General features: G+C 47.2%; 1 protein-coding gene and 1 non-coding gene across 3 annotated transcripts in view; both read left to right on the forward strand.

Moving 5' to 3' along the window:
* Window positions 1-284: 284 nt before the first annotated feature.
* Window positions 285-23754, forward strand: part of ZBTB16 (zinc finger and BTB domain containing 16) — a 177570-nt gene continuing 154100 nt past the window's right edge. The window contains exons 1-2 of one of the 2 annotated variants that reach the window (XM_033171723.1): window positions 285-308; window positions 4930-6219. In XM_033171723.1, coding sequence (XP_033027614.1) covers window positions 4982-6219 — 1238 coding nt within the window. In that variant the 5' untranslated portion in view covers window positions 285-308; window positions 4930-4981. Of the gene's footprint in view, window positions 309-1418; window positions 1681-4929; window positions 6220-23754 lie in introns of those variants that run through there. The other variant, XM_033171722.1, reaches the window with a different exon arrangement.
* Window positions 23494-23565, forward strand: TRNAA-UGC. The gene has a single exon. It is a non-coding gene; the product is annotated as a tRNA-Ala (tRNA).

Raw genomic sequence — 23754 nt, forward strand, 5'->3', positions numbered from 1 at the left:
AGCAGCAGCAGGTAGCAGCAGGGAGGCGGAGTGAAGGGAGAAAGGAGGGGGGCTTTTGATCCCTCCCCCTCCGCCCCTCCCGTAGGCGTCTGCTGCCGCCGCCTCCATATTTGATCCGGGCAGAGGGAGAGCGCTGTCCAGCAGCAGCAGCATCCCTCGGGAGTCCCTATGGCGCGCGTGCGCGTGTCCCGCGCGTATTTTTCCGGATCGGACTTTCTAGTATACCCAGCCCAACTTTCTGGGGCGTCCCTTCTGAGCGCATCGGGTTCTCAATCCGAAATTCCACCCACCAACCCACCCCGAAGAAGGTGCGGCGTCGAGTTACAACAGGTCCGCGCTGTGTAATACTGAACTTGAAACGGTTCTGTTCCCTCAGTTACTGCCCCGAAAACATCTGGTCACAGATGGACTGGATCAAAGGGAGCTGGGCATGTTGTGGGAGGGGAGGTGGCTCATTTTAATCCTACTAGACCTCCCCCGCATTATGTGGACCGCTTCTCTGCCGTCCCCATGCGCACGACGTTTCCACGGGTTGAATCCCAATCCGGAGTCCCTATGAGCGCTTCGAGAAGCGTGTGCGTCGATTGGTGGCGAACCTTGTCTGGGTCCTGAGTTGCAGGCTGTGTGTGTGTGTGTGTGTGTGTGTGTTTGGTGAAGGAAAGTGGGTTAAACATACGAGCGATTGGGTGGTATCTGTAACATCAGGATTCATTTGACGCAAGGGACTGAAAAGAAATCCTCGGCGGAGATCTGGTAAGTGGGCTAAAAAAGAGTGCACCTGGGCACGTGCAGAGCGCCCCTGCTGTGTACCCTCGCTTTAGGCTTAGGGAATATTTCCATAAGAATGCAGGCCAGGCATCCAATTCCACTGCTGAAGCATCGGCGCCTCTCCATTCCCAAGTCCAACAGTAGATCGGGGCGGCTTCTTCCCCAGCGTCCCGGCAGTCCACCGCGCCGTGATCAGCCCACGGGTTCTTTTGCACGCGAGAACCGCGTGCGGTGCAGGCAGACTAGCGCTCAGGCAGCCCCTCGAGGTGTAAGCAAGCCCCATTGCCCTCCGTGGCGGCGGCAGCCCCTCCCGTTCCGCGCCTCGAAGAATCGTCGAGCAGGTCGAAATTCAACAGGGGTCCCACTCCCTCGCTCCCTGTTGAATTTTCTCGCGTGACGCGGGCGCAACTCTTGAGCGCCGGACTCTTGGCCCCGCGTGTAGCCAATAGTCCAGCTGCAACCAGAGCAGCAGAGGCGTCTTTGGCAGCTAGGGGTCAGGCCATTCCCGACTTGGTCGTGCGGTCCCGGCGTCCGGCTCCGGGCGCTGGCTGGCCGTACCTAGGCCGGGTCCGGGCGCTGCGCCGCGCGCGGCCGCTTGTGGGCAGGAGCCGTCGGTGCCAGCAGTCAAGATGGTGCCTGGCTGGGGCTTCGCAGGGGAGGAGAGCTGGGGGCGGCCCCGACGCGCCTCGCCAGCCGTGGCAACGTCAGGCAGCCGCTGGTGATTTGCTAGCCGCGCCGCCGAGCGCAGCTAGAGAGCCTGAGAGCGGGCGCTGCGAACTCGCCTGACGCGCCGGCGATGCTGTTCCTCCGGCCGCCGCCGCCGCCGCTCCTCCGCCACTGCCGCCTCCTCCTCCTGCCTCCGCCGCCGCTGCTTCTTTAGCAGCCCGCAAGAGTTCCGCGGTGCAGAGCCCGGTAAGTCTCCGCGAACGGGACCGAGCCAAAAACTTGCTCCTTGGGCTGGCGTGCGCAATTTACGCACGGGGCAAGCGACGACCTCCGAGGGCTCCAGCGCAAAACTTGGGGTGGGGGAGAGAAAAAGTGCCCCAAGGAAGGGTCTTTTTTGTTGTGGTGGTGGGTGGCGTTTTTCTTCTCCCTCCTTCCCTCCCTTTCTTTGGAGAGGGGAACATGGGGCAGGGGGTTGTCAGTTCGGGACACTTCGCAGAACACCTGGGGAGCGCGCGGCAAGTTTTTCGGAGCATTTATTCTTTTTCTTGGGAAGCGGAGTGGCGTGCGAGCGCAGGACAGTGGCCGAAGTCGCGGAGCGTGTGACCCTGGCTGGATTATGGCACGCAAAGAAGCAGCATTTGCGCGCCCGGGGACAATAGATATAAAAGAAATTACTTTTTAAAGGCCGAGAAGGAAGGGGAAAAGGATAAGAAAGGCAACGAAATCCCTTATGTCAATAAAATAACCATTTGATGTTAGAAAGCACAAGGAGATTGTGGGCTGTGCGCTCCTACGCAGTTGCAAAGGGAACAGCATCCCGTGCAAGAGAGTAGAATATTTGGGGTTTCCTGTTGGAGTGGGGGATACCAACTTGCTCTTCGGGGGGAGGCGGGGCGATTGCACTTTGTTCCAACCTTGCCATCTTTGGGCGGGGGGGGGGGTGCTAAGGTCGGGGTGCGCGGTGGGCGCCGGCAGTTGCGCGTGTGAGTTGTGCGCGGAGGCTGCCGAGGGAGTGCGTCGGCCGGGGTATGTGAGCCCTGGGCTCCTCATCCTCGTGCCTGGCGGATCAGGGTTCTGCTCGAGGACACGTATTTTGGGGGCGGTCATATGCGTTTGCGGGGCCATCGGAAGCAACTGTTGGTCAAAATAGTCGGAGGTTGCTCAAGACGAATTATTTGGGGAAGGGGCACAGACGAACAGGTCAGTTACCCCAACATCAGAATTGCACCTTGTCTTTAAATGTGTGCGTGGTGTCGGGATTGAGGGCCTCCGACTGCGCGCCGCAACCGGCGCAAAGGGCGCCAGGCCGCCAGCGAACAACGAGGCTAAAACAACACAGACCTCGGATTTTCGGACTTCTTTTGCCTCCAGCCCCAAAGGAGTTTTGGCTTCCAATTTCATGGACACCCGCGGATTCACCCCTTCCAAGCCCAATTCAAGTGCTTGCTTGGGCAGTATATATCTCCTCGATCTCAGTTCTGAAAAATAAATGTACACCCTCCCGGCTTAACTGTATTATGAACTGGGTTGCTTTTCGGGGGGGGGGTGTGCTGTAGAAGAGAACTGCAAAGAAGACGTCTTTTTAAAAAGCGTTTTCCCCTTTACTCATATTAAATATATATAGAGAGGGTGTTTTCTTTCCCCTCCTCCTGCTTTAGTTGCAAAATACGAGGGGATTTCGCCTTGCTTTCTTTCCCCTGCTGGGTTAAATCGCGGCTATTGGACCTCATGCCAGTAAACGCGCCCTGCTCGCTTTTCCCTTGATGGCTCAGTTCAGACTTGCGCCACAAAGAGCCTTCTCCCGCAAAGTCATAAAAATACGCGCACCCCACACAAAAAATTAAACAAATAAGATTACTCCCCAATCTTCACCCTGGATCAATTGTGAACCGAAAGCTCCGCTTAGAAGCTCAGATGCGGAGCGATTCATTCTAGCGCTGGTGCGGATGGGGAGAAAGTACTAGGGTTCGGATGCCTAGCCTGGCCGGTGGGAAGCGAGTGAGACCTGACCGGGACCTGGGGACCGGGTCCCGAGTTTCCCCCAGCTCCTGTTTCCTGGGGTTGAATTATTCTAGGATGACACCCCCCCCTTTTTTTTTTTAGTTCTGCACTCTGTTTGCCGTGCGGGGGCTCTGAGGATGCTGGAACTGGGGGAGTTATGAACCCATTGCTTCGTGGTTCGGGGCATTAAAAGCTAAAGATCTACCTGTGGGTGGGGAGAAGTCAACCCCTCACTCTCCCAGAGACTTATGGTGGGAGTCAAGGGAGGCAGCCCTAAAAACCGGGACCCTCAGAGCCTTCCAATAGAGGGGAAAGTGTTGTGTGCTCTTATATCAAGTGCAAAAGCTGCTGCATTGATTCTAGAAAGTTGTGGCAAAGGGTTGTCATTGCCTATAAGCGTGCGGGGGGGGTATGGAGACAAACTCTTTTTAGTCAATGCAACCCTATCCCTACCCACCTCCAAGTAGTTGGGGTTAACCTTTTAATGCCAAAACTGCTTTTGCAGTGTGGGCTTGTTTGTGTGCATGCTTAGAAGCTGATGTGTTTGTGTATATGTGAGAGCTGGGGCAGGAGAAAGGGATGTTAGGCAGTTTGTATATGTGCTCTAATAATGTACATACAGTAGTCTAAAGAAGTTGCTGTTCACAATGGACCCTGGCTGGGTATCATCCTGGTCTCCTTTGGAGGAGAGTGGGATTGGGTTTGGGGAAGTGGTGGGGTGGGGGGAGAGAGAGACAGTCTCATATGGATCGTAGAATTTAGGTTCCCCAGCGCTTGCTCCAGTAACCTCTGTATGTACTCTCACTCCTCTCAGCCCCATGGAACTCCCCTCCTCCTCCCAGGAACAAAGGAGAGAAAAGAAGCTGGCCAGGATCCCAGCCATCCCCCCTGGCTGCACTTTTGTCCTGGAAAAGGCTCTTTGGGGTTGTGGAAGAGGTGATTCTGTCCAGGGCCACAGCTGAAGGCAAGGGGAAAGGAAGGGAGGATGCCATCCGCCACCCTCTATATTTTCAAGTTGTAGGCTGGGGAATTCTTTGGGATTTCTACTGGGGTAGAAATCATGGGTTTACTTGCTCTCAAGTTATTGTGCCTCCCCTCACCGTCCCTCTACCGATTTAGCTGTGTGCCCAGGGTTAACCTTGCTTTCCACCCACTCCAAGCCTTCAGTTGTCTCTGTCCCAAAGTGGCTTGTTGGATGGAGGGGAAAGCAAAGCAGAGCAAATAGGAGTGTTTCTCCACCCCCAACCCCACCCTTTCCTTCCTTTCTCCAATTCACCCATAGGATACAGAGACACAGGCCCCCTTTCACCTTTGGTGTTTAGTTGTCTTCTTCTTCTTCTTTTTTTTTTTTTGCAAGGGATGAGTTCTCTACTTGACTTCTTGGGGTTCTCAGTTCGATCTCATCACACTGTGTGCCTGTTAACATTCCCATTGTCTTTCCTCAATTTCTCTCTCTCTTCTCTCCCTCCCTCCATTTCCCTTCCTTTATGACAGCTCCAGATCGTGCAGTGGAAAGACTCCCTAATGCCTAGACCCCGGGAGTGTTATGGATCTGACTAAGATGGGTATGATACAGCTCCAGAACCCCAGCCACGCCACCGGCCTCCTGCAGAAAGCCAACCAGATGCGCTTGGCTGGGACCTTGTGCGATGTGGTGATCCTGGTAGACAGCCAAGAGTTCCACGCCCACCGGACAGTGCTGGCTTGCACCAGCAAAATGTTCGAGATCCTCTTCCACCGCAACAGTCAGCATTACACCTTGGACTTCCTCTCGCCAAAGACATTCCAGCAGATCCTGGAGTACGCCTACACGGCGACCTTGCAGGCTAAAGTCGAAGACCTGGATGACCTTCTTTACGCTGCTGAGATCCTGGAGATTGAGTACCTTGAGGAGCAGTGCTTGAAGATCCTGGAGACCATTCAGGCATCGGAAGACAACGACGCCGAGGCCAACATGGCTGATGGCAGCACCGAAGAGGAAGAAGACCGGAAGTCAAAGTACATTAAAAACATACTCATCTCCAAGCATTCCAGTGAAGAGAGTGGCTACTCTAGCCTGGCCAGCCAGAGCCTGATGGTGGAGCAGAGCCCCTCGGTCTCCACCTCCTTTGGACTCTCGGCCATGAGCCCCACCAAGGCAGCCGTCGACAGCCTCATGTCCATCGGCCAGTCCTTGCTGCAAGGGGCGCTGCAGCACAGCGGCCCTGAAGACTTGCACTCTGCCAGCGGCCGCCACCCAAACCTGTCCGAGGTGAAGACAGAAGCGATGCAGGTGGAGGAGGCCTCCAGCCACGAGAGCCTGAGGACGGCTGACTTGAGCGCTTCCATAGGGGACAAAGGCGATGACAAGAGCAAGCAAGGGCCCGGCACCCCCACACGCAGCAGCGTCATCACAAGTGCCCGCGAACTTCACTACCCCCGTGACGAGAATGCTGATCAGTCCTCGGAGGTGGTCCAAGGCCCACCGGCTGGGCCAGATCTCATGGTTTCCCACGGCGACAAGACGATGGGCATCTACCCCGTGCTACCCAATCACAAAGGCGACTCCATGCTCAGCATCCCGTCCTCCATGGCACCCGCTCTGCACGTTCAGCCGGCTCTTGCGGTGTCTATGGACTTTAGCGCCTACGGGGGGCTCCTCCCACAAGGCTTCATCCAGAGAGAGCTGTTCAGCAAGCTCGGGGAACTGGCTGTGGGTATAAAAACTGAGAACCGAGCCATTGGCGAACATTGCAGCGTCTGTGGGGCAGAGCTTCCGGACAACGAGACAGTAGAGCAACACAGGTACGTCCTTTCGGTTTCCTTCTTGAGCTCGGCAGTGAAACCTTGCCTCCTTTATGCAGTCTTCTTTATGCAACCTTGTTCCTCACTTCCTTGACTGCAGCCAGTAGAGCTGAGTTTCCTTTCGAGAGGCCTGCTAATTTATTTTCTTTGTTAAAGTTAGAAGCATGATGTAGGATTTCACATTAACCTCATGCTACCAGGAATAGAATAAATGGGGAGGGGGGGGTGGAAGGAGAGATTCTAGATGATGGCCAAGTGGGCGCCAGGAGAAGAGAGAGGGATGGGAGGCCTGTCGGAAATCCAGCGTCCTCCTCACTAGATTATATAGCCAGAGTTGCACTAGTGGCTTTGAGATATAGCAGAAAGAGGACCGTTTCTATCCAGGTTGGTTGGCCTTTTTTTCAATTTTTTTCCCATTTTAGAAACATTTTAATATCTAAAGTGGTAGAGCAACTGATGCTTTGAGTGTAGAGCTGGGTGACACCTGCTTTTCAATATTGTGATCTATTACCAGCTAAACATCACAATATACTGATATATCACAATGTCTGAAATAAGGATGGAACCTTGTAGAGGTGAACACTGTAGGGCTGGGCGATATCTGGTTTTCAGTATTATATCACCAGCTAAACATTGCAATATACTGACATATCACAATGACTGAAATAAAGACGGAGCTATGTAGAGGCATTGGCTGGCTTCACAGTTTTCCCACATTGTGATTTTTGCATAACACACACACACACACCATGATTTGCGATATATTGCAAGGTCAACGTTTATGAAACTGATATCATGATATGGATTTCAAACTGGTTTTGGACAATGTATCACGCAGGTCTGTTTGAGGGTGGGTTGTGATGTATATGTCAAGGTTCCTGGGGAAATAAATGAATTCCTGCCCATTTGCTTGGAAGGAAATGACCCCTTCTGGTTGAAACCCTGTGCCCACTTACCTGGGAGTAAGTACCATCAAACTCAAAGGGACATACCCCAGCTTAGACATGTGCTCTCAGTTACTACCAGCTATGGCTCTGTTCGAGTCTACATAGTTAGCTGTGCCAACATCAGTTTTCTTCCCTTTTTATGAATTAAAGTTTGGAGCAGCTATTGATTTGGTTCCTTTTATTTCCCCCTCCTCCCAAAAAAGTCCCTCCCACCACTATCTCTTTGCAAGCTTTATCTCTGACCTCACAGTGCACTTGCGATGTTTGAACGATAATTATTTTGGACATTGAGCCATTTTGTAATTGATATGTGACTTTTTTTATTTAAAATGTTTGGTTATTGTAAGCTGCTTTGAAAATCACTACTGAGAAAGCCAAGTATACATTTTTTAAAAAAATAAATCAAAATAAACAGTAATTTACACTCTGTTTACTACAACCTCAGGGTTGGTTTCTGGATTTAATCTCTCTTTTTGGAAGGGAAAAAGACACTTCCTCTGAAAGCGTGGAGTTTAAAATGGATGCTATCAGTTTGGGCTGTAACCTTTAATAGCTTATTTTAACAGATTAATTCACAAAAGCAATGTAACCTATTAAGAAGACCGGCAATTTATTTATTTAGAAGGGGTGTTAATACATGGAAACCAATTATGATCTTCACCAAGTAACTTATACATTTGGTTTTTGTTTGGGTTTGTTCTAAAAACTATGTTGCCCAAGCGGATAGACTGACCTAATTAAAAAATAAAATGCCATCATCAGTGTGTGAACCAAGTTTGACTTTTTAAAATGTTGGGTTAAAAATATTCCCCATTTCAGTTTTGCAATGACTTAATCCAGCTGCACCAGTTTTCCTGAATACATGTTTCTGGTCCTGGAGCATAACCGATCTTTTGTGTTCTTTGAGCGTCTGGTTATACCTTTGGGGAACGAATCTTAGAAAACCTCTGTTACTTGGGGAGAAAGCCTCTTCCCTTTCAGTGTTGATTGCTGCTTTGGGAATCGGCTCCTTGTGGCATTTTTTCCCCTAGGCTCTGGGTAGAAGCCTGCCTGGCAAATTGGTCTCTGGGTCTTGCAGTACTGCTTTTCCTTCCTGGTTTTCCCTGTAGTGGCAGAAAGCTGAAACTGGTGCCTGAGAATTCCTTGGTTTAGTCCCTGTGCAAACATTTGGCTTGAGTTCAGTGTATAGAGTTCGGCATATTTCTCGTGTATCTAATACTCTGCAAACAAACATATTACAAGGCAGTCCGCTAATAGGATTCAGAGCAAGAATCCTGGATATGCTCTGAAGTGTTTTAATGAACCAACAAGTTTAATTACTGTAGTCCAAATGTACACATGAGGCTCTGGCAGGATGTGCTTTTTCTCTGTCTGTTTGTGCAACTCTGGGTGCGCAAGTTCTGTTTTTGGGTCTTTAAAAAATTGCCAGCCGTGGCCAATGTATGTGTAAGGTAAAGGTAAAGGGACCCCTGACCATTAGGTCCAGTCATGTCCAACTCTGGGGTTGCGGTGCTCATCTCGCATTACTGGCTGAGGAAGCCGGCGTACAGCTTCCAGGTCATGCGACGAGAATGACAAAGCCGCTTGTGGCGAACCAGACCAGCGCACAGAAACACCGTTTACCTTCCCACCAGAACGGTACCTATTTATCTGTATCTTTCGAACTGCTAGGTGGGCAGGAGCTGGGACTGAGCAATGGGAGCTCACCCCATTGCGGGGATTCGAACCGCCGACCTTCTGATCAGCAAGCCCTAGGCTCTGTGGTTTAACCCACAGCGCCACCCGCATCCCTAATGCAGGTGTAGTGTATGGCTAATGTTAGATCGCTTCTCACCAGTGAATGGGCAATTCATCTTTCCACATTTGAAGATCAAGTTTACAAAGTCCAGCACTCAGCACCCCCCACAGGATTGATGATGCCCATCTGAGCACAAAGGGGTCTGAGCACCCTGCGTGTCCTGTCCGAGATGACCCCATCTGCAGCAAAAAATTGTGATGTAACAATTTTTGTGTCATTAGGATTCTGGTTGGATCGGCCAACTCCCTTTTAAAAAAAATACTGATGCATTATTGCAGCAGTTGGTCAGTTCCTTTTCTTGGCCCCAAACCAGAATCCCGTGTTGAATGCTCCAGTAATGGTTGGTTGTCAGTGTTAGAACAAATAAGGAGGCAAAGCAGATTCTGGGCTTTGCAGGTGAGGTTCTCACAGAAAGGAATGCTCTTCCAAAACATTAACAACATTCTCTGCGTGGGGAAATCTAGCATGTTGAGGAGAAGGGTTCTGTCCTCATTTCCCCCCATAGCTACTAGTGCAGGGAGCATTCAACCCTCTCTGCCCCCCTGCAGTTGGAAGCCATAGAAACAGACTTGCACATTCATCTGCTTTTAGGGAGAAGGAGTTCTTGTCTTAAAGCATTGGATGGCAATTCCAGCAGTTCCCTTGCTGGAGGATCCCTAGGCAAAGAGTGTTGGGAACACTGAGCCACACAACTGCTTCTATTACGCTGCAAACCTAATCTCTCCTTCCTGGGACTATATGCCCCATTGGACTCAGTGCAGATGGAGCCATACCATTAACTCTTGATGTGCCAGGGACTGCACAGAATTTAGGACTGACCCTCATGTCTGCAATCTACAAGGAACACAAATGCACAAGACCTTTGAGTGTGTGTGTTTCTTTCATATTTCTGTAGCTTGCTTCAAAGACAGGGGTTTGCATTCACCCTTTTATAAGCAAACATCCAAATAAAACTGGCCCCATTGTCAAGCGTGTTTGTGAGGTGAGGAGACAGAGAAATGAGGCCAATATACCACATGGTTAATAATAATAAAAATAACAATAATAAATAATTTTATTATTTATACCCACCCATCTGGCTGGGTTTTCCCAGCCACTCTGGGTGGATCATTTGATTGCACTCTGGGGCAGGGGTAGCCAACTCCATGCTCCCCCCCATGAAAGGTTTGTAGTCCAGAACATCTGGAGGGCACCAAGCCCTGGGGTATATTTGGGCCAGTCATTGCATCTCAACCTCTGCTTTCCCACCTGTAAAATGGAAACACCCAGTGGCTTATCGCTCGGTGTAGTTTTGGTTAAGCAGAGACGAATGGTAAGGGCACTGGAGAAATGCCAGACACTTTGAAAATTGTTGGTGGAAACTACTTTTGGAGTTGAGGTGGGACATGCAACCTGTCTTGGTACATTAAGCACAATTTTTTCATCTCTTTGTTGTTAAAGAGCACCTCTCCTTTTATTTGAGTGCTGGGGACAAGCTTTTATCTATGTTTGCTACAGTGCCAGGGTTTGGCAACTTGGCAAAGGTTGCATCTAGGGAATTTCTAATGCTGAAGCAGCCGGGAGTTGCCAGACCTGATCGATAATATGTATATATTTTTTCCACTGCAGCTAATCTCAGTGTTAAATTAGCATTTACTTAATTTTACCAATGTCGCCATTTTTAATAAAACTGAAAACTATGAATAAGAAAGCAGAGAATGTGTCGGTCTAAATAAACCATTTTTTTCTTTTAAAAAAGCTTTCTGTTCTGTGCTCTTTTAGATGTAATTGAAGCAACAACTGTAGCTGTCTAGATTATTTATTTATGATGCTCTTAACATAGTCTTGTTGGTTTTCTCAGAAAAAAAGATACATGTTGGTTAGGACTGGATGGCAAATATCTAGATGAAGCTTTCTAGTAAATGGGGTGTTTTTTAAAACTGATGGGCATGATCCTGCAGATAATTAATCATGGCTGCTTTTGACTGAAAGCCATGAAGTGGTCACGAATTCTACTTCCCACAAATCCAGTCAGATTTTTGTGCTGCTAATTTTTGAAGAATTTTATGCAGTGTGATTATGCCAAAGCCACAACACAAAGGAATGCTTTTAAATTTACTTTGAACCTCTGATAGCTTGTCTGATAAATGCCCATGTATATGTAATCATTGGTTTTTTAGTTTTTAGTTTTGCAACCCAGACAGTGTATATAACTGATTAAGTATCCGTCGTCTTTTTGTGTCCTAAACTTCCTCAGGAATAGATTGATCCTGAAGGAATTCCTCCGAGAGTGTTAGCAGTTCATTGCATTTCTAACATTCATTTTAACCTACATTGCTATGGTAAATGTTAGAAATGTTTTAGTACAGCATCTGGGTAGCTTTACATGATTTATAAATGATGAATAATAATAACTCTCAGTTTTTTTCAGAGACCAGTGGGAAAAGGCTGAAAATTCACTGATAAATCACAAGTGTCTAATGAGCTTTGGCTATGACCAATTTTTATCGTCATTTATCAGAAAACAGTGACATTTATCAAAGAATATTAGTAAGTGTCCCCAAACCAGTCTGATGACACACTCTTTTCAGCTACTCACTTGCAAATCTGAAGAATGGCCAAGATCATGAATGACTCTGTTTCATCCTCATTTCCATCTTTTACTGGTAAATGTTATTATTTAAAATTTCTCTAAAGAAGGCCAGCTGAGAAACTGGTCCGGAAATATATAGAATTAATTGAAAATTGTGGAAGATTTAACTGGACTTAATATGCCAAAGGTTCATAGTAACTTTGGCATTTTGCACTAACTTCATCAAATGACTGAATCATGGATAAATTAAAAACACTAACTGAATTTGATGAAACACGTATGATGCATTTTCTAAGGTTCTATGAGAAGATGTGGGTGCGAGCAACATTTATTGGTGAGAGAAGTTTCAGACAGTGACTGGCAAAAGTGGTTTTTTTTTAAGTTTGCAGTGTAAGATCTTCACAGCTGTCCCAATGCTTACTTTCGAATCAATTTTTTTTTTGCCCTGTGATATTTGTTTATTTATTTATTTATTCCTCCCAAAGGAGCCCCAATATACCTCATTTATCAAGAGCTTCAGATTCTGACCTCCCCAAAAAGTCTTACAAAACTCTTTGCACTAATATAAGTTTATCACGTCGGCTAAGCTGCCTTTTCAATAAGAAAGCCAACGTCGCTCAATCTCTTGCTCTTAAACTGTGCTTATGATTTTGACCAATTGACCACATCGTGAGTTTACAATTGTTTTTTTTTTTTTTAAAAATGTTCATTTTAATAAGAGGTTTTCTTCAAGGTTCAGGAAAGTTCAGTTTTAATCTAATGTTGGTATTGATTGTAGCTTTTAATTGCGGGCTGAGTGGGGGGTGGGAGGCTGTATAGTTCAAACACACTTAAACACAGCAATATTAATGAGGGTGTTACTCACATTCCAAGAACCAAAGGGCATGATCCTGCCAGAGTTAAGCACTCTTTAAGTCCCATTGATTTAGTGGGAGAGAATTAAGCATGTGCACAACTCCCCCACGGAATAAATATTTTAACAAAGTGCTCAACTTTGGCTGGGTCAACATGGCCAAGGCTTGTGGCTGCTTCAATGGCCAACTTTGAATGTACATCTTCTTCTTTTTTTAGCCACATTGTTACATAAATGGGTTTTCAGTGCATCATCTGTATTTTGGAGCCCTGTTCCGTGTCCTTGAAGAATCTTCCCTTTTCTCGATGCCTTTTTCCTTTTGGTGTTGGCGATTAGGCAGCAGGAAGAAAGTAGTTTGCAGTTAGGGGCAAACCTACCTACTTTCTGGCGCGGGGGGGGGGGGGGCATACATGAACTGAAACGAATCCATCCTTTGAAATTTGCGACTTCTCTGAATTTTGCAGTGCAGTTATCCATCCAACTAATGTGTAAAGACAGAGATATATGAAAGTGAAGTGTGCCTCAAAATGCGTATGCTGTTGAAAATGCATTATATTGTGAAAAGTCACTTTGAAAAAAATACGTAAATCAGGCAAAACCACATACAACAGGGTAATTCTTTTTACTAAAATGCTGTTTTATTTTCACGAGGACTTTTTTTTTTTTTTTTAAGGGCAAGCTGATGTGGAAATGTGGAGACCTGAATTTAAGATCAGATAACTGAGAGAAACTGAAATTGACAGATTGGTTCATACCTAGGGGTGATGTAGTAACCTTTCCCCCCATATTTTAATGTTGTGTTAATGACACATTGGCTAATGTACTCCCGAATCCCTTGCAACCTGAATTTTTGGAATCTCTTCTGCTGTCCATTCGCCCCCTCCCAGGGAAAAGAAAAACCTTCTTGACAATGATTACTTCCAGAGTTTGTAGGCTAGGTTAGCAGTCTCGTGTTTCTCGCTGATGGACCTTATTAGTGGCACCTGGCATTGTAACCCGCTAATGGAAACCAGCATTCTCCCACTATGGGCTGGCTGACAAGTAGCTCTGTCAGGCAGTGCTTGCCATGCGAGGAAGTTCTTATTAGCTTTATGGCCAAGAGAACTCACCCCCCATTCAGGAAATGAAGGCTGCCGTTAAGGTCCACGGCTCTGACCCCGATCGTGTAACCTGCGAGCGCCGAGGAGACCCCTCCTCAGGAAGTTTGGCGGCCAGTTCAGCCCTCTCTGGTTCTTGTCACTGGGGAAAGAGGGAGCGCATTGTGGAGGGTAGGAGCCTTGAACTTTTTGATTTATCCTGTGGGGGACTTAACTGTTTCCATGCGTGGAATGTGCGCTGGAGGTGGGAAGACCCCTTGAGAAATATGTGCTCAGGCCACTTGATTGGACAATGCTCTTTGCCCTTTGTAGCAGATCCTGCTCAAAGAGAAGGGGGGGGGATTTTAAACCTTAATTTAGCAAGCGAGACCTCCCTTCATACACACACACACACACACACACACACCCCTCTTATAATATCACTCTTCCCATCTTAGGAATTTGATTTTAATCTCCCCTTTTTTGCATTTCTTAAAATTCAGTCTCTAAGCATCACTGTGATTTCCTGCATGCCCCTGTCCTTATAAAAGAAGCCCCAATGCGGTACCATCTAGGAAGGTTTGTGCTGAACTCCATCAAACAATAAGTTGTTCATTTAAAGGATTCTCCAAATGGGAGATCTTGAACTTCCTAAAATCAGTTACAGATCTGAAGAAGTGTGCATGCACACGAAAGCTCTTACCAAGAACAAACTTAGTTGGTCTCTAAGGAGCTACTGGAAGGAATTTTTTATTTTGTTTTTCCTAAAATCAAATCAGGTTAGGCAACTGCAAGCATTTCGGGGGGGGGGGGGATTCCATAATGCCATGACTGCCACCCCAAAGGTAACACTACCCAAAACATCATAGTACTCACCCCAAACTGTCACCTTGTGTCATCTGCTCCTGATTCTGTCAGCCAAGGGATTCAGGAACAGAGACTTGCAGGTGATAGAGCGCCACCAGAATTTTGGGGGTGTCGGGGGGGGGAAGGTTTGTCCTTTTGCTCAACCAAAAAGTGATGATCACCTGAGTGTATAATAGAGGTGACCTTAATTTTTAAGAGAATGGTGAGGGATGAGTATTCATCCCTTTACCCTGATCTGCTTCCTCCAGCCCCACCATCTTCTTCATGTGTGTCGAACTTCTGAAATCGCAAAGTTGTGGCTTGTAACATCCTGAACTAAAGACTGAAGGGTGTTTTTTTTTGTTTTTTGTTTTTTTTCAAATGATTGCAGCACTGATATCTGAATTGCTTACACCTGTTAAATCAAATGAAGGCATTGATTTTAAAAATGCACTTTATTCTTTTTTTATTATAAAAAAATAGTCTCCTTCTTTTGCCATGTTAACATCATTCTGAAGTGCCCCATATTCCGATGAAACCAGCTTGAGATAAATGGTGCAAATCACATGAGCCCAGATTGAAACAAGTCCAATCTGTGGTTAGTTGAACACCTTGTGAGTATATGAGTTGGTTGTATGAACCGGCCACCAGCAGCATAAATCATAGCTTCATACCCGGTGACTAGCATCATACGCATTTCGTTCATTCATGCTCTTGATGTGGCAGATCAGCGCAACTGGTTCAACATGTGCTTTGTTGTATTCTGCAGATTGAAATGAGCTATCATGGAATGGATTGAAATATGCACAGTGGTGCAATCTTGTTATCAGCTATCTGGTTTCGGTGTGCGTTTCCACCCCCTCTTTGCAAGGCTGGCTCAATCTTACTGAATGTTGGTGACTCCCCCCCCCTCTTTTTACTGGGAAACAAATCTGTTTTGGAGTGAAAGGCAACACTAGTTTGCTTGCGAGGTCTGGAGAGGATGAGTGAGGAACATGGAAATATTAGCGCAGAGGTTTTTCCCCTAGTTGCCCAGAGTTCCCACAGAGAAGCTTGCAAGTGTCAGAATGACGCCAAACTTCTAAGAAGTCTGAGTAACCACCTTTCTCTTTGCATGAGTGGAGCAGATTCATTTTCTTATCCCGGGGCTGTGAGCAGTAGCTGCCTTTTGCTTCCCTTGCAACTAGCAAGATGAGCGACATTCTCCTTTTCATTCATAATTAGCAACCGTTGCACCCACCCCTCGCTGGTTTCAAGGAATGACTTCTAAAAATGAGTAATTACTGAATATTTCCCATCAGTCAAACATGGGGGCTGCTGCATCGCCTATCACCCGAGTGAAAAAAACCTAAAAAAAACCCCTTCTGTTTGTAGTTAATTTTAGTGGCAGGCGGATCATGTTAACTGGCTGTAATTGCTTCCAGATATGGCCAAGGTTTTTGTGTGTTGGGATGAAGGGTTTGGTAAGTGCTTACTTCCTGTGTAAATTAGCTTGTTCCATTCATACTGGCCAGACCTGGATTGTGTCATTGTTGCTGCAATTTTTCTTTCTCCTGTCCTGGTGTTAGGCAGCTAAATGCTTTATATAGCCTTAATTCTTCACGGAGCTTCCCCTGACTTGTAGTAGCGTCTGCATACTCTCATTATCAATATAGGGACCCTGTGAAGCTGCCTCGCAACATATCAGACCAATGTTCCATCTAGCTTAGAATCATAGAATTGTACAGTGGGAAAAGACCCCAAGAGTCATCTAGTCCAACCCCCCTACATTATTGTCTACGTGGATGCAGGGGCGTAACGTGGGTTGCTGGTGCCCGGGTCAGGGCAAGTGTTGCCTCCACCCAGTGGACTGGGCTTAAAAATGGGATAACTCCACAGATTTGGCTTTCAGCACCTGGTAGGTAGAACAAGATATAAATGGCGATTAATAACAGCAGCCTGCACAAGTAACTTCCACTCATATTTAAGTAGAAGTAGTAGAAGAAGAGTTTGGATTTGATATCCTGCTTTAGGAGTCTCAAAGCGGCTAACATTCTCCTTTCCCTTCCTCCCCCACAACAAACACCCTGTGAGGTGAGTGGGGCTGAGAGACTTCAAAGAAGTGTGACTAGCCCAAGGTCATCCAGCAGCTGCATGTGGAGAAGCGGGGAAGCGAACCCGGTTCACCAGATTACGAGTTTACCACTCTTAACCACTACACCACACTAGCACCATAATATTACATTTGATACCCAACAAACCTGTCTCTGACACTGTTGTGTCAAACAGTGTTATTTGTAGCATGATCTGTATGCAGGCTGCTCAGATGATGGGCCACTGCCCCAAGGAACACACATTTAAAACTGCAGTCATGATTCAGCCCCAAAGTTAACCACCTTTAAGCCTTATTGACTTCAGTGGGAGAGGCCCAACTCTCTCCCATTGAAGCCGGTTGGAGTATGGATAGTGTCCATTCTTAAATATTCTCTGATATTTAGCACATTCTACCTTACATGCATAATATAAAAGCGAGCTGTCTGGTTTGTAGCCAACGGCGCTGGCTGTGGGGAGAGGGGTGGGTGGGGCAGTAGAGGAGAGATGTAGCTATTCCTGGACCATGTTGGTACAAAAGGTTTGCTGTTCTTATCCGATTATATATCAGTTTTACTGATAACCCTGCAGTCTGCTTAGCTATGTATGAGAAGCTGATTACCCGCTTTAGACGCCAGGTTTTTACAGACATATGAAGGCGAACTGTCAAGTGGGAAATGATTTCAGATTAAGAGAGAGATCTGAGGAGTGGTGGGATGGATGGAAATTGGTTCTCACCTTTCAAGCAGGGAGAAATAAAGAACTGCATTTTATCTGCAAATTAGGTGGTGTGCACACTTATACACATACATAACAGCTCAGTTTGGCTGTAATGGAAAACGGTGCCCTCTGGACTGCAACTCCCACTACTCCTGACCATTGGCCATGCTGACTGCTGGTGGGAGTTGGAAGTTGGAGTCCAAAAACATATGGAGAGCCACAGGTTCCTCTTCCAAGTCAAACACCTCCTTCCTCCCATCTTCTGGTGCAGCTGGTAAACCCTGGCTAGTTTAAACTAGAGGTGCTGAACCTGAGTCCCTTCAGATGTTGTTGAGATCGCTGTCGTTTCAGCTGCAGACAACATGGACAATGGTCAAAGATGATGGTCACTGGACTCTAGCAACATTCTATGGACCAAGGGCCACCCACCCCTGGTTTAAACTATTGTGGTTTTAAAAACAAACAAAAAACCAGCCAGGATCATAAACTGTGACATAGTCCTAGATTGTTTAAACAAATCATACTTCAAGTCCCCCTTAGTTTGGATGTAATGGGGAACCTCTAGTTAGTTTAGAAGCGGAAGCAAAAGCTTCTTATTTTTTCTTCACATCTGCAAAAGAGGAGCAGAGTAATGTGGGAAGAGCATGTTCCTGACATTTTTCTCAGCACCAGTGCATAGCAGGAACGGGTCTCATTCTGGTCAATGCTGTGCCAATTTAACACATGCTTGTACATTGGTCCGTTCCATTATGTCCCAGTTCTACATTGATCTGCATATATTACATAAATTTGCATTTAAGTATATAAAACCACATTTTAAAATATGTTCTTGTGAGAAGGGCAGCAGAACATTTGGGAAGTGCAAAGTCTGATGGATAACTTGGGTTCTGGTCCACACTTTAGTTCTGGGTTGGTGGGTCAGGTCGCTTCTTAAAGGAATTTGAATAGATCCCTTTCCCCGAGCCCCCAGAACGTTAAACTCAACCATAGTTTAGTGTTACATGAAAAAAGGCTCAATACATACACACATATGAGTATGTCTGCATTGTATAGAAAAGGTAATTAATTTTGGATATAGAAAATGAAGATGGACTTAACTCATCTAGACTATTTTACTGCATTTATCTTTCTGCAAGTGTAGTGAAATGTATAGAAGTATATATGAGCCTATATATATATATATATATATATATATATATATATATATATATGATTAAGTGTATATATATGAGATCAAGTATATATGACACCTTTATTTATCTTCATGGCTCCTGCATACCATGTTTTTTGGAATTTGATCCTAATAAATTAACATTGTTGGAGGGTGTTTGGAGTTTGTATGTGTGTGTTCAGAGTTTGAGTTGAATAACTTGGAAAACGACCCACCCCACCTCTGCTGCACAATCAATTTCTGCTATCTGTCTTGCAAAACTCAAATGGTGAAGCTGTTTAAATTGGGTGCTGTGCTGTCCAGTGTTTGCAGAACTTGGTCAGCTATTTAAAGAACTCTGGTATCTCCTTGAGGAGTTTATTGTACTGGGAAGCAAACAAGAAGTAATACAAAGTCCGTTCTTTTGTTGTTTGCAGTTTTCATCATGCAAGAAAAATCTCAGGCCCCCCTCTCTCTGTGTGTGTGTTTGACAGAAAGACAATGAGAGAGGGGGGAGAGAGAGAATAAATGACTGCATTCAGATGTTCTGATGCAAACCATGGTTGACTGTGATGTGAGTGAGCCTGCCCCTCTTCACAATTTATCTGCTTTTTAACACACCATCTGAACTCAACAAACTATGGTCAATCTTAACTATTCTGTGTTTGAAACAAGCCACTGTCAAACCGTAGTTTACAAAGCTGCCTTGCTTCAACAAGATTGGTTTAGGGTTTGAAGTAATGCTAAAATTTTCTTAATTGAATTCAGAAGCAAAAGCTTGTTTTATTTGTTTAAATGTTTATAAACTACACATCTGATCTCCTCATACACAGTTGGGAAGTACACAAGCCCAGGGGAAGATAGGTTCATTCATCTCTCAAAAAGGCATCTTTTTTACTTGAGTTCAGCTGCAGCAACATCATTTTAACAAGTTGCTTGTTTACATAGACCCGTGCATGAATTTTCTATCTTCAAACTGCATTCATTCTAATGTACCAGGTACTACTTTTAGGGCAGTGTGTGTTGCACTATAACTTAACATACTGTTCCTTGTGCAAGGAAGCAAGTGTTAACTGGATCCATTCACCTTCCAAGGCAGGCTGGAGCAATAGAAAATCAGAAGATTCTCCCCATTCTCTTAATACCACCAACATCACTAGGAGCTCAAGCAATAGGACTTTAATGGTTGCAACAAAGGACACACCACTCAGAGGTGGGGCCAAAAGAGATAATTTTCTGGGACATCTTTGGTTCCTCTATTGCCAAAGTTAACGCACAAAGTCCGCATACCTGCCAAAATGATTTTGCATGGCCAGGCGGAGTCCCCCGAACCCCGGGCAGCCCCTGAGGGAAATAATGACACGTGACAACGTTCTATGGGATTAAATTGGCCACAACTTTATTAATATTCAGATGTAGGGAGACCTTGGCTCAAGCACTGGGCGTTTATTCTTCCCAGCCCCCCAGCCGGGGTTCTGGGTAATTTCAGTGTTATCCAGCATGTGTGGGGAGTGGGCTAGCTCTGGAGAACATATGTTCAAGCAGATAGCCCACCCCCCTAATTTGCCGCCGCTGGAAGGGGAGGGCAGTGACGACCTCTGGGCGCATGGTCAATGCCTCCCCCTGAGACCCCTTTAACAGGAACCTTGTTATCGATGCCGCAATGGGGGTGGAGGGGTCACCGCCCCACAGCCCCCCCAATACTGTAGATGACTAAAGGATTCTGCCCAAGGCCTGCAACCGCCAAAGTTGTGACGAATTGCTACGGGAAAGGCGAAACCTGCCAATGCAGGGGAAGTCCTTTCCAGCCCTTCAACAGCGACCTTGTCATAGCAGCGCCTGCGTGCCTGTATGGCTGTGGGGGAAAAAGTGGTTAACCTGCAATGTAAATGACAATTGAGGGAGTGGAGGGTGGGGAAGCTCTGAATCCAACGGCCTCTTCCCAGGTATGACTCAGTTCTATTGTGTGTACTGTATAATCCCTCCTTCTACCTGGCCAATCCCCCCGGCAACACCTCCCCAGCCGGGATTGGGTGGCTGCTGGAGTAGGTGGAGTCCACAGGTATCCAACCTGGGAAGGCGGTGCCAGGCCCAACTGCCAAGGGCTGCTCTGTGATCCAAGGGGGGCTACTCGCGACCACGCAAAATGCGACCCCATTTGACGAGGGAACGTCCATTATGGCACATCATCTCCATCCCCACTTGTGAGATGGCGCTGACCTTTATTCTCAGCCAAGGTTGCTGTGTCATGTCGGTACGAGTGGCCATGGTTCTGTGTACTTTCCCAACCTTCCCCTTTTGTGTAGTTATTCACAGGGGATCAGAGGAGAGTGCTAAGGAGGACGCGTGATTCACCTTTCTGGTAACCACTGATGACATAAATACAAAGTGCTTGATATGTGTGTGTTAAAAAAAGAAACCAAAACAGCAACACCAAACCTGACTTTTGCTTCTTTTTAAGGAGAGGTTCTGCTAATTTGGGATTGTGAAAGTTAAAACTTGCGAAGAGAGGGCTATGAAGAGGAGAGAACTGATTAAACTCTTGGGCAGTTAAAAAAATGTTTCAATTCCTCCCTCCTCCTCTTTTCTTTTTCTTGGAAGTGTGTGTGAATGATAAAAATGGAGAGTTGGATGACATTTCCCTCGCTTAAGACTTTGGTTTCTGGTTGTGCCAGCTGAGGCCACCTGCCGAAGACCATGTGTCTGAACTGCAATGTCTCTCCTGGTTGCAAAAGTTGTGGATGCTCACCCTTAATCTTAATGGACTGGATGTTTTATTATTATATTTTAAAGTGAAAGGGCTTGGCGTCCGGTCTAGTAGGCTTTGTATGTTCAATTGACATAAATTCTTAGCAGGTTGTAGCTCAACTGCGGCTGTTGTGGTTCCGTACAGCGGAGCTGAAGGAGCTGGAGGTGCCAGGCCTCTCTCGTGATCAAAGATTGCGCTCTGCTCAGCCACGCTGGCCTCATCCCGCTTCCCACAAGCAAAGGGTTCACACCATTGCAGCTCCCTCCTCACGCCAGAGGAAGGAGGCAGAAATCTGAACCGGCAATCCTATCTTGATTCATCTCCACACACACACACCCGTTCCTTTCATGAATTGCTCTGGTTCGGATCGGCTGTTGGGGGAGTTGCAAACACGCTTGTTTCACCGGCTGCCTGAGGTGCCTTATCTGCTGTTGCTGGCTGCAGGGTTTTTGTGGTTGTAGCACACTTTCTGCAAGATGCACAAACTACCGTTGTGTCTGAGAGATAAGGCAGAGAGGTGTGTCCTGCAATGCTGGCTCCTTGCCAGCAGTTTGCTGATCTCTTGGGTTTTCTCTCAGAGCTGCTAACCTCAAGGCAAGAGCCCGTTCCTTCTCCTACCGGCCCCCCCCCCCCGCCCTGACACTCACGCTGCTGTGGTCTTGGCCAACTCTTGTTTACCACGGTCTCTGTCTTTGCTCTTGTGGTTCAACATAGCAGGCAAAATGACAATACCTGTCAAACGCCTTGGGCGCATTTAATTTACCGCTTTAGAAATCCTGGCGGAGTCAAACGCACAGAGAAGTGGGAGGGTGAAAAACAATACCTTTTGTTCTCTAGAGATGTAAGAAGAGGACTGCTAGATCAGGCCAATTGCCCATCTAGTCCAGCATCCTGTTCTCCCAGTGGCCATCTGGGTGCCCCATTGGGAAGTCCATAAGCAGGACCTGAGTGCGACAGAGCTTTTTTCCACCTGTTTTCCAGCAACAGTTATTCAGAGGCATGCTGCCTCTGTGGAGGTAGATCATAGTCATCTTAAGCTGGAGTGGTGGATCTGTGGCCCTCCAGCTCCCAGCACCCGCAGCTGCCAGCATGGCCAATAGGCAGGGACTATGAGAGTCCGAGTCCAGCAACATCTGGAGGAGTGCAGCAACACCTGTGGCTGAAGCAGCCCTTGTAGGACTTGTAAGGTCTCTCCTTATATATAGAGAGAGCACTGCACATGCATGGCACTTAACATAGTGCAGGTCCCTGCCCCAATGAGCATGCAATCTGAAATTTGCTATGGGAAGCAGCAGAGAAAGGGAAATGGAGGCAGGGGTGAGCAGGGGGAGAATATACGATTGTTGCTTTGTTCAGCCTTCACCTACCTGTGCCCTCCAGATGTTTTGGACTGAAACTGCCATCAACTCCCATCGGAGAAGGCTGGCTTCATGACCGTTGGGTACAGGGAGCGATGGGGATGAGGGGTTGTGCTGAATCAAGCTTCATGGAAAAGGTGGGCCTTGAGGAATGATGGGCAGGAAGGAAGAGGAATGGCATTGCGTGAGCATTCAAGGAGGCACTGTCAAGCATCAGGATTCAAAGTCCATGCTGCTCTAACTTGGATTGGTTCTCCCCATCATGCTTATAAGTGGCACCTTCAAAGAGGAGGTTGAACATGTTGGGCCAGCCAGAGAGGTTGGGGGGTTGATTTGCATAGGGTGAAATCTCCCAGGAAGTTCTCTTGGGCCCAAACACTGTGGCACCTTTGAGGGGACCCGTGAGTCAGATTGGTCCCTCTCCCAAGTTGCTACCCTTCTCACCAGCCATAACCTACCATTGCCTCACAGCCTCATGGAAGAGTGGCGGCCCTCTCTCTCACAGCCATCAGCAAAGCTGGGTGTGGCAGCACCCACTCAGTGACGCTGCTTGCCTCTCTGTGCTCCCAGGTTGCGATTGCTCCTGTTTGCATTGGAGGAAGTGGACAAGGCCTTTTGAAAGTGGAGATTATTTCTGCCTTCGCAGGTGAGTGGAGAGGTGAGCTCCTTGAGCCCCCTTTCCCTCTCCAAGCCAAGCTTGGATTTCCATAGTAATGGTGCTGATGAATTGGCAGCTTTTCCTGCACCTCTCCTTCTCGCTCGAGGGAGAGTTTGGAAAGGGGCCGCTCTGATTTAAAGGATTCTGAGCCCGTTGCCGGTATTGATTTTTAGCTTATCTGGCCCTTTAGCTAGAGGCTGCTCTTCTCTCAAAGTGTCTAACCAGATGTAACTTAAAGCAACAGAGAAATGTATATCATCCTTTTCCTCGCATTAATTAGGGTCTGCAAATGCATTATTTAGAGGGGTAAAAGCCACAGCAGCCTCCCCTGGAGATAATTTAGAGACGGGCTGGTACGTGCCGCCTGGGTCGCAGGTATTGCATGGCTGGGCTGGGCGCACGTGCTGCAGGACAGGCGGGAGGGCGCAGGGCATGCAGAGTGCTGAGCGGCAGTCCAGAGAAAGGCATGCATCATAGAGAGATGTAGCTCAGTGGCAGAGCAACTGCTTTGCATGCAGAAGGTCCCAGGTTCAATCCCCGGCATCTCCAGGTAGGGCTGAGGAAAGATTCCTGTCTGAAACCCTGTGGAGCTGCTGCCAGTCAGTGTAGTCAGTATTGAGCTAGATGGACCATTGGCCTGACACAGTGTAAGGAAGCATCCTGGCTCAGTGTAAGGCTACTGAGGCTTGTGTGGACTTTGGATAATCCTGTCTCATTCCTCATCAATGTGAGGTGCTG

The sequence above is a fragment of the Lacerta agilis genome, chromosome 15, assembly GCF_009819535.1.
Source record: "Lacerta agilis isolate rLacAgi1 chromosome 15, rLacAgi1.pri, whole genome shotgun sequence".
In the NCBI taxonomy this organism is placed as follows: Eukaryota; Metazoa; Chordata; class Lepidosauria; order Squamata; family Lacertidae; genus Lacerta; species Lacerta agilis.